Below are 12,677 nucleotides of genomic sequence, written 5' to 3' on the forward strand. Positions count from 1 at the left end.
CCACGACCCCCTTCTGACAACAAAAATTACTATACAGCCGCAGGAGAGGGGACAGAAGCCTGAGCCTGCCCAAGCCCTGCTGCCCTCGAGCTTCTGCCCTGGACAGTGGGGCTTGGGCTTCAGCCCTGGACCCCAGCATGTCTAAGCCAGCCCTGGCAACCCCATTAAAATGGGGTCCCGACCCACACTTTGAGAACCGCTGGTATAGAATGATAGATACAAGCAAAGATATAGTGAAGAATACAGACCAGACATTTCATACCACGCTTTTAACATTTGTTTTCTTCCAGCTTTGCTATGACTATAAGTTTGATTTTGAAGATGACCAGCACAAGATCCCATGTCACTGTGGAGCTGTAAACTGCCGAAAATGGATGAACTAGAATGCATTCCTTGCTGTCTTTGAGGGTTGCTTGTCCCTAAGAAGAAGTGACTTACATTTTGATTTTGTCGACAGAAAATTCTTACCTTCCTGGGGAGGGGGGGGAATAAAATCACTTCTGGGAGTTTCAATTTCTATTCAAGTGTAAAACAAGCACCAGAAGCAAGTCGGCAAAATCTGAAGCTGTCTAACTTCCCAGATGCCTGGAGGTTAAACTGAATTACAGAATGGTCCAGCACTTTTGTTTTTTGAGCTCACTACGGAGAAACTGTTTAATTTGGGCAAAGAACCGATGGCTGACCTGCTGGAGGGCAGGTGGGCATATATGAATGTAAGACTGAAATCACCAGCGAAAGGGAGAAGTCCAAAGTGCTGGCCACAGCCTTATTTGATAAAGGGGCAGGCCCTCTAATTAAAGAAAATTTTTAAATAAAAGTAGACACCACTGAACAAGGAATGTACTGAAACGACTTCCTTAGGGATAGAGCTAAGGGAAAAATAACTTGCACTAAAATACATTTAAAATACTTGATTCCATGAGTCAGTTTATTGTAGTTTTTGATTTCTGTAAAATAAGAGAAACTTTTTGTATTTATTATTGAATAAGTGAATGAAGCTATTTTTAAAAAAAAAAAGTTAGAAGAAAGCCAAGCTGCTGCTGTTACCCGCAGAACTAACAAACCCTGTTACTTTGTACAAAAGTGTAAATATTTTGAGAAAAAAATACAGTATAAAAAAATAGTTATTGACCAAATGCTACCAGACTCTGCAGCAGTTCGGGTGCTTATTATAAAATGTCAATAGGGATGTTACAATATGATCTCATGTGTTACTAACCATGCCATTACAATTATTATGGAATAACCAAAATCTCAATTTAAAGAGAGGATTTTTTTTTTAAATGTTTAAAGCTGGCTCAACTGTGGTCTATTAGTCCTTTTTTTTTTTTTTTTTTTTAAAGTAATCTTTAAGCCTGGTAGAAGGCATGTATATTACAACTATGACTTTTATAGACGCTTGGGTAAGTTAGACTGATTTATTTTATTTGTATTATATTGTTGCATCCCTATTTCTTAAGTCAGGTTTTTTTGTGCTTACAATTTGTGATAACTGTGAATAACTGCTAAAACCACCCAAAATAGAGGCTGAACGTGGTTTTTCCTTCAGAAAAAGTAGTCACGATTAGGTGACTGTTCAGCTTACACTAAATCATGTAAACAGAATAGGATCATGTAGTGGGAGCTTAAGTCCAATATGATAGATAGCCTTCTTTAAAAGAAAAAACAAGGAAAAAAATTAGATGTAATTGTGCTTGCAGCTGCAGGACTCTGGCAATAAGGTTTTGGAAAATGTAATTTAAAAATGTGTTTGTATGGATTGTTTTTGTTTACATTTCTTTAAAAAAATAAACACTGTTTTGTGTTTGCTTGTAGAAACTTAATCAGCATTTTGAACCAGGTTAGCTTTTTATTTTGTACTTAAAATTCTGGTACTGACACTTCACAGGTTTAAATATAAAAAAAAAATGAAGTTTTTTTGTGTGCACAATTAAAGTGGACTGTAAACTGTTGGTATATTCAGTAATACAGTTCTGAACTTGTAATGTATATGGCATGATGTATTTTTATCTTACAGAATAAATCAATTGTATATATTTTTCTCTTGATAAATAGCTGTATGAAATTGTTTCTTGAATATTTTTCTTCTCTTGTACAATATTCCAACATCCTACCAGTATTTGTCCTACAGTTTTTTCTGTTCTGTATAATAGTATCTAATGTTGGCAAAAAAAAAAGAAAAAAAAAAAGAAAAAAAATTTTGAAGTATACAGAGTGTTATGGGTTTTGGAATTTGTGAAAACAGATTTAGAAGATCAGCATTTACAAATAAAAATATTTTACATCTATAAATGATGCCTCCGCATTTTCATTTTGGAGTGTCTGTTTTCTGTTTGTTCCAGCGTAACCTCGTGTGTTGCTACCACTGAGCACCACCACTCTTAGCGGGCACAGATCCAGCATCCCTCTAAGCCCAGCTGCATCCTGAATTATCTACTACAAAGTCATGCACGGCATCCACAACACCCTCCAGGTCTGGGCCCTTGAAGTTAGGGGGTCCTAAGCTTCAGCTCATGGGGCAAAGTATTGCCTCCACCAGAAGCAGAGTCTGCAGGAGGTGCCAAGAGAAGAGCCCGCCATCCTCCACCTAGTCCCCTACTGCCCAGCTGCTTCACATCAAGGCCTCCAGCATCTCTTCACCTTCATTTTACACAAAGAACGGGTCTCCAGGACCCAAGATTGATTTATTAAGAAGCGGAAGCAAAAAGAATGGGGAAAAGCCTTCCAATGCACCTCGTCTTTCTCAGTGATACAATGGGGCTTCCCCCATGGACCCAGACTTACTGGACGTCAGAGAACTATTGTTCCACCCACGTTGTGTCATCAGCATTTGGGGTGAGCCCGAGGCCTGGTGGGCGCATGGCAACCAATCAGCCTAGGCTTTCCACCTGGTTCTGGTGAAATGTCAGTGTTGTAGAGCCCGGGGACTTGAGCTGTAGTGCCAGCCCCTTCTGCCTGCTGTCTTGACATGTGGCAGCTGCCTCTCTTCTGTTCAGCAGAGCTCCAAAGTGATGTCTGGTAACTGCTGAAAAGCAGCAGAAGAGCCCCTTTCTGTTGCATTTTCTCTCAGCACTAATGGTTTAATGCCCCACACCTCTGGAATTCGGAGGCATCCAAGAGGTGCTGTAGGCAGCTTTACAAGAGCCTCAGGAGGCGAGGTATGCCCTGCTGCTACAAACACCAACCCTCTCTCTCCTAGGGCATGGTGTCGAGGCAGGTGTGTAGGGCCTCAAATCCCACCCAAAACCTCAACCCTGAGAGCCTTGCCCAGGAGCATGAGGATTCCCGTGCAGATGAGAACCCCTCACAGCCTGTTCAGGAGCAGGTCTTGCAAACTCCAGAGACTCCAGGTCCCAGAAAGGTAAAATCAAGTGTCCCCTTCACAAAGCAGCATTTTGTACTGTTAATGAGCAAGCAGTGTAAAAATCAGAGTTTAAGTCCCTTTGTCCTTCCCACCTTGGTGGAGCGGTAGCTGGGACTTTTCTCCTCACAGAGTCTCTCACAGTGTTCCAGCTCCCTGCTCTTTCCCCAGCCTTCAGCTTAGCTGGGTGTGCAGAGAAGCTTGCCACGACTGCGAGGGTCGCTCTCAGGCCGCAGAGTAATGGGCATTGTGCCTGTCTGGCTTTCAGCCCAAGGACCTCAGGAAAGGGAGCTCCAATTTCAGGCTGCAGGGGAATGGGAATTGTTTTTATCTGGTTTTCTGCCTATTAATCTTAACTGTGCCAGGGAAAGGGGCTCGGAGACTGATGAGTGGGAAAGGGGTTTTCTCTCCCCTCCCCCCACCTCCAAGTAGGCTGGCTCCACTTCAAAGCGCAAGGAGCACTTCGGGCAGTCTGGGACCAGAACAGAGGCAGACGAAGACTCCATTTCTCACACAGGTGCACATCGTGGGATTATAGGGAGGTAAGTGAAATCCCTTCCCATGTTCAGAATGATTCCTGATTTTCTGAGTAAAGCCCCAAGTGGTACAAGGGCCCTCCCAAAGTACTGACATGGGTGTAGGGTGACCAGCTGTCCCAATATTTAACTTTGTCCCACATCCTGACCGACGTACGATCGGGACACTATTTGTCCAGATATTGTAGGGTTGCTTGCCAGGCGCCCGGTTGGTGCAGGGCTGGCAGACTCCCTGTCCGGCTCCACGCAGCTTCCCGGAAGTGGCGCCAGTTCCCTCTGGGTCCTAGGTGCAGAGACCGCCAGGGGGCGAGCCCCACCACGAGCGCCTGCTCTGCAGTTCCCATTGGCCGGGAACCACGGCCAGTGGGAGCTGCGGGGGCAGTGCCTGTGGGCAAGGCAGAGTGCACAGCAGCCTGGCTATGCCTCCGCCTAGGACCCAGAGGGAGATGTCGCCACTTTCGGGAAGACGCCTGAAGTAAGCCCTGCCTGGAGCCCGTACCCCCTCCTGAACCCCAGCCCTGAGCCCCCTCCAGCACCCAAACTCTCTCCCAGAGTCAGTACCCCGAACCTCCTCCCACGCCCCGAGACCCCCTTTGCGGCAGGAGCCAGGGCCATGCGCCCCCGGCTTGTGGCGGGAGCCGGGGCTGTGCACTCCCCGACCAACCCGCGGCTTGTGGCGGAGGCCGGAGCCGGGGCCGTGCATTCCCTGACCTGTGGCTTCCTAGGACTGTGCACCTTCCTCCCCCATGACTCCAGCGGCGGCTGTGAGCCTGTGGCTGCCCCTCCCCCATGTGTCCCAATATTTTATTCTTGTGATCTGTTCACCCTACATGGGTGCTAGTCATCCAGGGCTTGGGGTGGGGGGGTGGGGAGGCAGGCATTCTTTCAGATTTCCAGGGACATCTAGCAGGCTAGTCCCACAATCAAGGTATTTGTACCGGTGCCTCTCCTCGACTGAGGGGTCCACAGACACATGCTGGTACTGCAAACACACCACCACTGATAAAACGTTTTATAAAAACATAAAGGAATTTATTAAGTTTTGGGAACCTCAGGCTGGTGCAACAGTGGCTCCCTAGTGGGAGACATACAAAGGGCCTTCCTTTCAGAAGATCCCATAGTCCATATAATAGTGAGGACACGCTACACACAAATTTTAAAGTTTCAACTGTAGCCACTTAGACCAAAAAATGTTCCTACACCTAATCAGGAAAACCATCTAAATAGCAAGCAAATGGCTCATTGCAGGGCGGGGAGCATATCTGGAAGGCAAATTTCCAAAAGCTCACAGAGTACACATCATTTTGGTTCACTTTGACTGTTCTGTCAGAACACAGATATAGACATGGCCACTCAGGTTCAGAACAGTGGTCTATCAAGTCCAGTATCATGTCTATGACAGTAATCAGTAACAGCTGCTTCAGAACATGGTGCAAGAAACCATGTACTGGGCAGTTATGGTACTCACAGGGAAAGTTTCCCTCTATTCCCTGTTAGAGGTTTGATTATGATTGAAACATGAGCGTTTACATCCCTTCCAAAACCAGGGAGTAACGAGTTCAAAGCTTCTCTGAGACAATGGAAATAATGTTCTGGGCAGAGAAAAATCTGTGACCTTTCAAGACAGTTCACATAAGGATGAATAACAGAGACTTGGTGGGATAACTCACATGACTGGAGTACTGTCATGGATGGATATAAACTGTTCAGGAAGGACAGGCAGGGCAGAAAAGGTGGGGGAGTTGCACTGTATGTAAGGGAGCAGTATGACTGCTCAGAGCTCAAGTATGAAACTGCAGAAAAACCTGAGTGTCTCTGGATTAAGTTTAGAATTGTGAGCAACAAGAGTGATGTCGTGGTGGGAGTCTGCTATAGACCACCGGACCGGGGGACGAAGTGGACGAGGCTTTCTTCCAGCAACTTGCAGAAGTTACTAGATCGCAGGCCCTGGTTCTCATGGGAGACTTCAATCACCCTTTCAGAGTAACAGCCGTGTTAGTCTGTATTCGCAAAAAGAAAAGGAGTACTTGTGGCACCTTAGAGACTAACCAATTTATTTGAGCATAAGCTTTCGTGAGCTACAGCTCACTTCATCGGATGCATACTGTGGAAAGTGTAGAAGATCTTTTTATACACACAAAGCATGAAAAAATACCTCCCCCCACCCCACTCTCCTGCTGGTAATAGCTTATCTAAAGTGATCACTCTCCTTATAATGTGTATGATAATCAAGTTGGGCCATTTCCAGCACAAATCCAAGTCCGTCCCCCCCACCCCAAAACCCACTCTCCTGTTGGTAATAGCTTTACCAGAAGTGGAAGATTGGCCAAATGACCAGGGAAGAGTATAAAAATATTGCTCGGGCATGCAGGAGTGAAATCAGGAAGGCCAAATCACGCCTGGAGTTGCAGCTAGCAAGAGATGTTAAGAGTAACAAGAAGGGTTTCTTCAGGTATGTTAGCAACAAGAAGAAAGTCAAGGAAAGTGTGGGCCCCTTACTGAATGATGGAGGCAACCTAGTGACAGAGGATGTGGAAAAAGCTAATGTACTCAATGCTTTTTTTGCCGCTGTCTTCACGAACAAGGTCAGCTCCCAGACTACTGCACTGGGCAGCACAGCATGGGGAGGAGGTGACCAGCCCTCTGTGGAGGAAGAAATGGTTCGGGACTATTTAGAAAAACTGGACAAGCACAAGTCCATGGGGCCGGATGCGCTGCATCTGAGAGTGCTAAAGGAGTTGGCGGATGTGATTGCAGAGCCATTGGCCATTATCTTTGAAAACTCATGGCGATCGGGGGAAGTCCCGGACGACTGGAAAAAGGCTAATGTAGTGCCCATCTTTAAAAAAGGGAAGGAGGAGGATCCTGGGAACTACAGGCCAGCCAGCCTGACCTCAGTCCCTGGAAAAATCATGGAGCAGGTCCTCAAGGAATCAATTCTGAAGCACTTAGAGGAGAGGAAAGTGATCAGGAACAGTCAGCATGGATTCACCAAGGGCAAGTCATGCCTGACTAATCTAATTGCCTTCTATGATAAGATAACTGGCTCTGTGGATGAGGGGAAAGCGGTGGACGTGTTATTCCTTGACTTTAGCAAAGCTTTTGACACGGTCTCCCACAGTATTCTTGCCAGCAAGTTAAAGAAGTATGGGCTGGATGAATGGACTACAAGGTGGATAGAAAGTTGGCTAGATTGTCAGGCTCAACGGGTAGTGATCAATGGCTCCATGTCTAGTTGGCGCCGGTATCAAGTGGAGTGCCCCAAGGGTCGGTTCTGGGGCCGGTTTTGTTCAATATCTTCCTTAATGATCTGGAGGATGGTGTGGATTGCACCCTCAGTAAGTTTGCAGATGACACTAAACTGGGAGGAGAGGTAGATACGCTGGAGGGTAGGGATAGGATACAGAAGGACCTAGACAAATTAGAGGATTGGGCCAAAAGAAATCTGATGAGGTTCAACAAGGACAAGTGCAGAGTCCTGCACTTAGGACGGAAGAACCCCATGCACCGCTACAGACTAGGGACCGAATGGCTAGGCAGCAGTTCTGCAGAAAAGGACCTAGGGTTTACAGTGGACGAGAAGCTGGATATGAGTCAACAGTGTGCCCTTGTTGCCAAGAAGGCCAACAGCATTTTGGGATGTATACATAGGGGCATTGCCAGCAGATCGAGGGACGTGATCGTTCCCCTCTATTCAACATTGGTGAGGCCTCATCTGGAGTACTGTGTCCAGTTTTGGGCCCCACACTACAAGAAGGATGTGGAAAAATTGGAAAACGTCCAGCAGAGGGCAACAAAAATGATTAGGGGACTGGAACACATGACTTATGAGGAGAGGCTGAGGGAACTGGGATTGTTTAGTCTGCGGAAGAGAAGAATGAGGGGGGATTTGATAGCTGCTTTCAACTAGCTGAAAGGGGGTTCCAAAGAGGATGGATCTTGACTGTTCTCAGTGGTAGCAGATCAGAACAAGGAGTAATGGTCTCAAGTTGCAGTGCGGGAGGTTTAGGTTGGATATCAGGAAAAACTTTTTCACTAGGAGGGTGGTGAAACACTGAAATGCATTACCTAGGGAGGTGGTGGAATCTCCTTCCTTAGAGGTTTTTAAGGTCAGGCTTGACAACGCCCTGGCTGGGATGATTTAGTTGGGGATTGGTCCAGCAGGGGGTTGGACTAGATGAACTCCTGAGGTCCCTTCCAACCCTGATATTATATGATTCTATGAAGAAAAGAGGAAAAGGGAGAGCTGAAGTTCTCCGCCTAGTCCCCCACTGGCCCAGAAAGCACTTCAGACTTGATAGACAGCCACAGAACCTCCAGAGCAACTGCAGAAAACACCAGATCTGTTTGAATCAGGGACTCTTTCCTCCAGAGGCAGGCAACCTACAGTTAACACCCGGATGTTTGAAGAGAAGTGTAGTTCAGCAGGGATTCTTCATTAGCCTCACCAATGCTTTTTGATATCCAGAAAAAACTCAACCAGGAAATTTCATTTATTGATCTGGTCAAGCTATATTTTGATGAGAGGGGAAACAGAAAGCTCTTTGGGACAGGAACTGTCTCTGTACAGTGGCCAGCACAGTGGGGCCCTGGCCTCCTAATGCTACTGTGATACAAATAATAATGACCATAACATTCTGGTGATCTTGGCTACACTAGAGTTTCTGGAGTATGGTTGATTGGAGCCCTACAAACAAGCACCATAGAGCAGCAGATAACAGTCTTCATAGCGTTCTTTTAGCAGGCACATCAGATTCCCCATTTGAGTATCATCAGGTGTCAAGATTAATCAGAAAGACAAAGAAACCTCTGGCTGGCCTTTTTAGGTGTCATCGCCTCCAAAGTCAGGGTTCAGCATTAGTTTCTCTATCTATACAAAAATGAGACTAATTTTGTTGTAAGAAAAGGTTATTCTTGTAGTTCCTCTCAGTTCAAAACAAGTATTTTGTTCTAATCTGCAGTACCCCTTTGGAAGCTATGGCATAAAAGGGCATTCCTAGAACTCTACTGATATATTTCATGCACTACAGAGTACATATGCCAGTTGTACCCCGCTAATCTCATTCTATCCATAATGCCAGGGCCATAGGGCCTCAAAGAAGCTGCAGGCAAAATGTTAAAAAAATCCTGCACCAATTGGCATGCTAGGCATCTGGAAAACTATTTGCGAAGAAGTCAATGCTCCCTACAAGGTTCCTAGTGGCATTGTAAGGGAAAAGTGTATGAGCCTCATAGACTTTCAGGCCAGACGGGACCATCATAATTATCTAGTCTGACCTCCTGCAACATTGCAGCCACAGAACCTCACCCACCAACTCCTGTCACAGACCCATAACATCTGGCTGAGTTACTGAAGTCCGCAAATCATGATCTGAGGAACATGTGCAAAGTAGGTTTCTGTTCCTCCACAGAGACATTCGTGGGTAGGAAGGTGCTACTGGGTTGGTTCCCAAACAATTCCTTAGATCACAAAGCTCTTGGTCTATACAGGTTAGGTGGTGGGGGATGGTGAGATGGGGTCTATTTTTTTCCTGTCTACTCTGATAATAATTAAATCTCTGCTTATCCTTTCCCTCCCTACTTCTGTGATTCACTGCTTGCTACTTCCCATCAGTGACGAATGAGGAGAGACGTTGTGCAGCAGAATGAGATGGTTCTTACCTGACAATTTTCTTTTTGTGAGCAGCTTCTCTCCTCATTTAACCCAGCCTGGTAACTGGAACACAATTTGTAACCAATTGAAATGTTTCCTTAAAGGGAGAGTTGGACAAATAATTACTATAAGGTTATGTACATATGATATCAAGTTGTTGTCTTACTGACAATAATCGGTTGCTGGAGTATTTCCACAGCTTTGGAAGAACTCTTCTGGTTGCCTGAGCTGAAGGGTGGGACTTAGCCCTGGACTCTACAGCACCAACACTGGACTGCTTCCAAATTCCACAGATGGGGGCCAATAGTGATGAGTGACGAGAAAAGTTGTTAACAGAAAATTATCAGGTAAGAAATTTCTCATTCCTTATGCAACAGCGGCCATGCTTTGAGGAAAGAGTTGGGTCTGTGAAGGCCACACAAGGAGGCTGGAACTTGGGAGGCAATGAAATAAAGGAAGTGTGGGATGGAGCTGGAGGAGAAAGGGGGAGAAGCATATTTCAAGGAAGGGAAGAAGCTGCCCCCACCGAGCCACCTTTCTTAACCCTTCAAGGCAGCATGAGATCAAAGAGAGAGAGTGAGCAGGCTGAAGAGAAGACTGAGGATCCCCTGTTCCTTTTTCTCCCTGTGTGAGCAACAGTCCCCATGCCAAGCACAAGGACAGGAAGGAAGATGATGTCCCTCCACTGAGATGCTTGCCATCCAAATGGAAGAGGAAGACATGATGTAAAACTTGAAGGGAAAAGCAACAGGGAGAGAGAACTAGGCCTACACGAGAATGGCATGACATACTCCAAAGGAATGAGAGGGAGCAGAGCAAAACATGCAAGAGGGACCCACAATCTTCTGATCCTGAGGCAAGGGAGTTACCGGCTGAGCAAGGCTGACATTAGTTGGAAAATGTTTTGTGGCACACCTGGAAGCTAGGCATAACTAGGGACAGCCAGCAAGCACCTCTTTAAGCACCTCTGAGGTATGGATAAATAGGTACTTTCAGTGCCTATGGGATCAAGACTTAGCATTGTTTAAAAGTCCCTCAATAATGGTGATATAGCCCTAAAGCCCGGATTCTCTCCTAGAGTCTTCTGCTTTAGCAGAGCAGATGCAGAGGAGAGTCTCCATTTGGGAAAGCGATGAGAGCTGTGGTTCTCTGCCTGCTATCCATCCATTGTATGGCAGTTAGCACACAAGAAGCCAGTTGTGCCACAATCAGCTTAACTGGGGAGACTAGCGTTGTGTTGTGCAGTTCAAGTGAGAGGAAGGGGAAGCAGCTGAAGGATGATGCAATTGAGGGAAGTTAGCTGGGAAGAGAGACAGAAAAGATGGTCGTGTGGAATCACAAAATGGACTTGGAGTTAGGAGAGCTGGATTTAATTCCCAGCTTTGCCACAGATTCCCTGCATGTCATTGCACACTAACCTCTCTCTGCCTCAGTTCCTCATCTGTAAAATGGGGTTAATGCTTCCTTTCCCCACCTCTTCATCTGTCTGGTCTGTTCAGATTGTAAGCTCTTTGGGATAGGGACTCTCTCATTGCGTGTTTGCACATCTAGGCCGATTTCAGTTGGAGACTCTAGACAAAGAAGAGGGGAAATGAGTGTCTCGGAAGGAGAAAAATGGAATCCTCTCTACATGGCTAAAACCGACATTGTAACAGGCACTAACCGCTGTAGCGCTGACTGAGCTCAGAACAGGCAACAACCACGTTTAAAGAGGATGAACCCCTGGGGAGACAAAGAGGAAAAGACTGACTTTTCCTTTTAAACGTTGCAGTATGGGGCACTGATTTTCCAGCTGAGCTTCCTGCATGCGGCCATCAGGTATGTTTGAGACCCTCCAGGTTTAATTGGAAAATCCGATGAGCTCAGCCAGAAAAAGAACACCTAGGGTGTGGGGGTGTCAAACGATTAAAAAAATCCGTCACAATTAATCACCGTTTTAATTGCACTGTTAAACAATTATAAGAATACCTATTTACATTTATTATAAATATTTTTAGATGTTTTTCTACATTTTCAAAATATATTGATTTCAATTATAACGCAGAATACAAAGTTCACAGTGCTCATTTTATATCATTTTTATTGCAAATATTTGCACCGTAAAAAAAGATAAAAGTGCAATTTACACATCGAAGCATGAAGGGACACATGAACGTACAGCATATTTGGCATGTAAATACCTTGCAATGCCGGCTACAACAGTGCCATGCAAATGCCTGTTCTCACTTTTAGGTAACTAAGAAGTGGGCAGCATTATCTCCTGCAAATGTAAACAAACTTGTTTGTCTGAGCGACTGGCTGAACAAGAAGTAGGACTGAGTGGACTTGTAGGATCTAAAGTTTTTGAGTGCAGTTATGTTAAAAAAAAAAAAATTCTGCATTTGTAAATTGCACTTTCACGATAAAGAAATTGCACTACAGTACTTGTATGAGGTGAACTGAAAAATACTATCTCTTTTGTTTCTTTTTTATAGTGCGAATATTTGTAATAAAAAATAAGATAAAGTGAGCACTTTAGACTTTGTATTCTGTGTTGTAATTGAAATCAATATATTTAAAAATGTAGAAAAACATCCAAAAATATGTACAATAAATTTTAATAGGTATTTCATTATTTAAAACTGCAATTAAAACTGCAATTAATCGCAATTAATTTTTTTTTGAGTTAATCACTTGAGTTCACTGCAATTAATTGAAAGCCCTAGTAGTCACATGCTGCTCCTCACCTCTCTGGGATTTTGTGAATTACAAAATTAGGGCCAGTTCCTGAGAGATGCTGAGCACTTGCAATGCCTGTAACTTCAGTGGGAGCTGCTGGTGCTGTGCATCTCCCAAGCATTGACTTTCACCCCATTGGCTCTGTGTGGCATTTCTTCCTCCTCAGCGCTGCAAGTGCCAATTAACTCTACTTCATCTATGTCCTAGTATCAGTAGGTTCTTGTAGTGCTAACATTAGTTTAATTTAACCCCTTCGTTTCTGCATTTTCTTCCACACACGAAAGGGTGGGAAGAGACTGTTGTGGTGGGGGGGAAGAGGCACTTGGATGGCGTGATATGAAACCTGTACAGAAGTGCTTGAGCAAAGGGTCGAGAGCTTGTGGAAGGATGGAGAAGGCTACTGGCCAGC

The 12,677-nt window shown here is 45.1% G+C and overlaps 2 protein-coding genes across 28 annotated transcripts in view; one reads left to right on the forward strand and one right to left on the reverse strand.

The window, feature by feature from the left end:
- KMT2C (lysine methyltransferase 2C) overlaps positions 1 to 2,292 on the forward strand; it is a 327,313-nt gene extending 325,021 nt beyond the window's left edge. For all 26 annotated transcript variants that reach the window (XM_043541583.1, XM_043541577.1, XM_043541582.1 and 23 more), the window contains one exon: positions 291 to 2,292. In XM_043541583.1, the coding sequence (XP_043397518.1) occupies positions 291 to 383 (93 nt within the window). In that variant the 3' untranslated portion in view covers positions 384 to 2,292. The remainder of the gene's footprint in view (positions 1 to 290) is intronic.
- Positions 1 to 12,677, reverse strand: part of GALNT11 (polypeptide N-acetylgalactosaminyltransferase 11) — a 107,167-nt gene that overhangs the window by 3,343 nt on the left and 91,147 nt on the right. The window contains exons 12-13 of one of the 2 annotated variants that reach the window (XR_006289127.1): positions 10,969 to 11,121; positions 9,584 to 9,647 (exon numbers count right to left, since the gene is read on the reverse strand). The gene's annotated coding sequence lies outside the window, so the exon portion shown is untranslated. Of the gene's footprint in view, positions 1 to 9,583; positions 9,648 to 10,968; positions 11,122 to 12,677 lie in introns of those variants that run through there. The other variant, XR_005224092.2, reaches the window with a different exon arrangement.

Source organism: Chelonia mydas, chromosome 2, assembly GCF_015237465.2.
Source record: "Chelonia mydas isolate rCheMyd1 chromosome 2, rCheMyd1.pri.v2, whole genome shotgun sequence".
NCBI classification, from domain to species: domain Eukaryota; kingdom Metazoa; phylum Chordata; order Testudines; family Cheloniidae; genus Chelonia; species Chelonia mydas.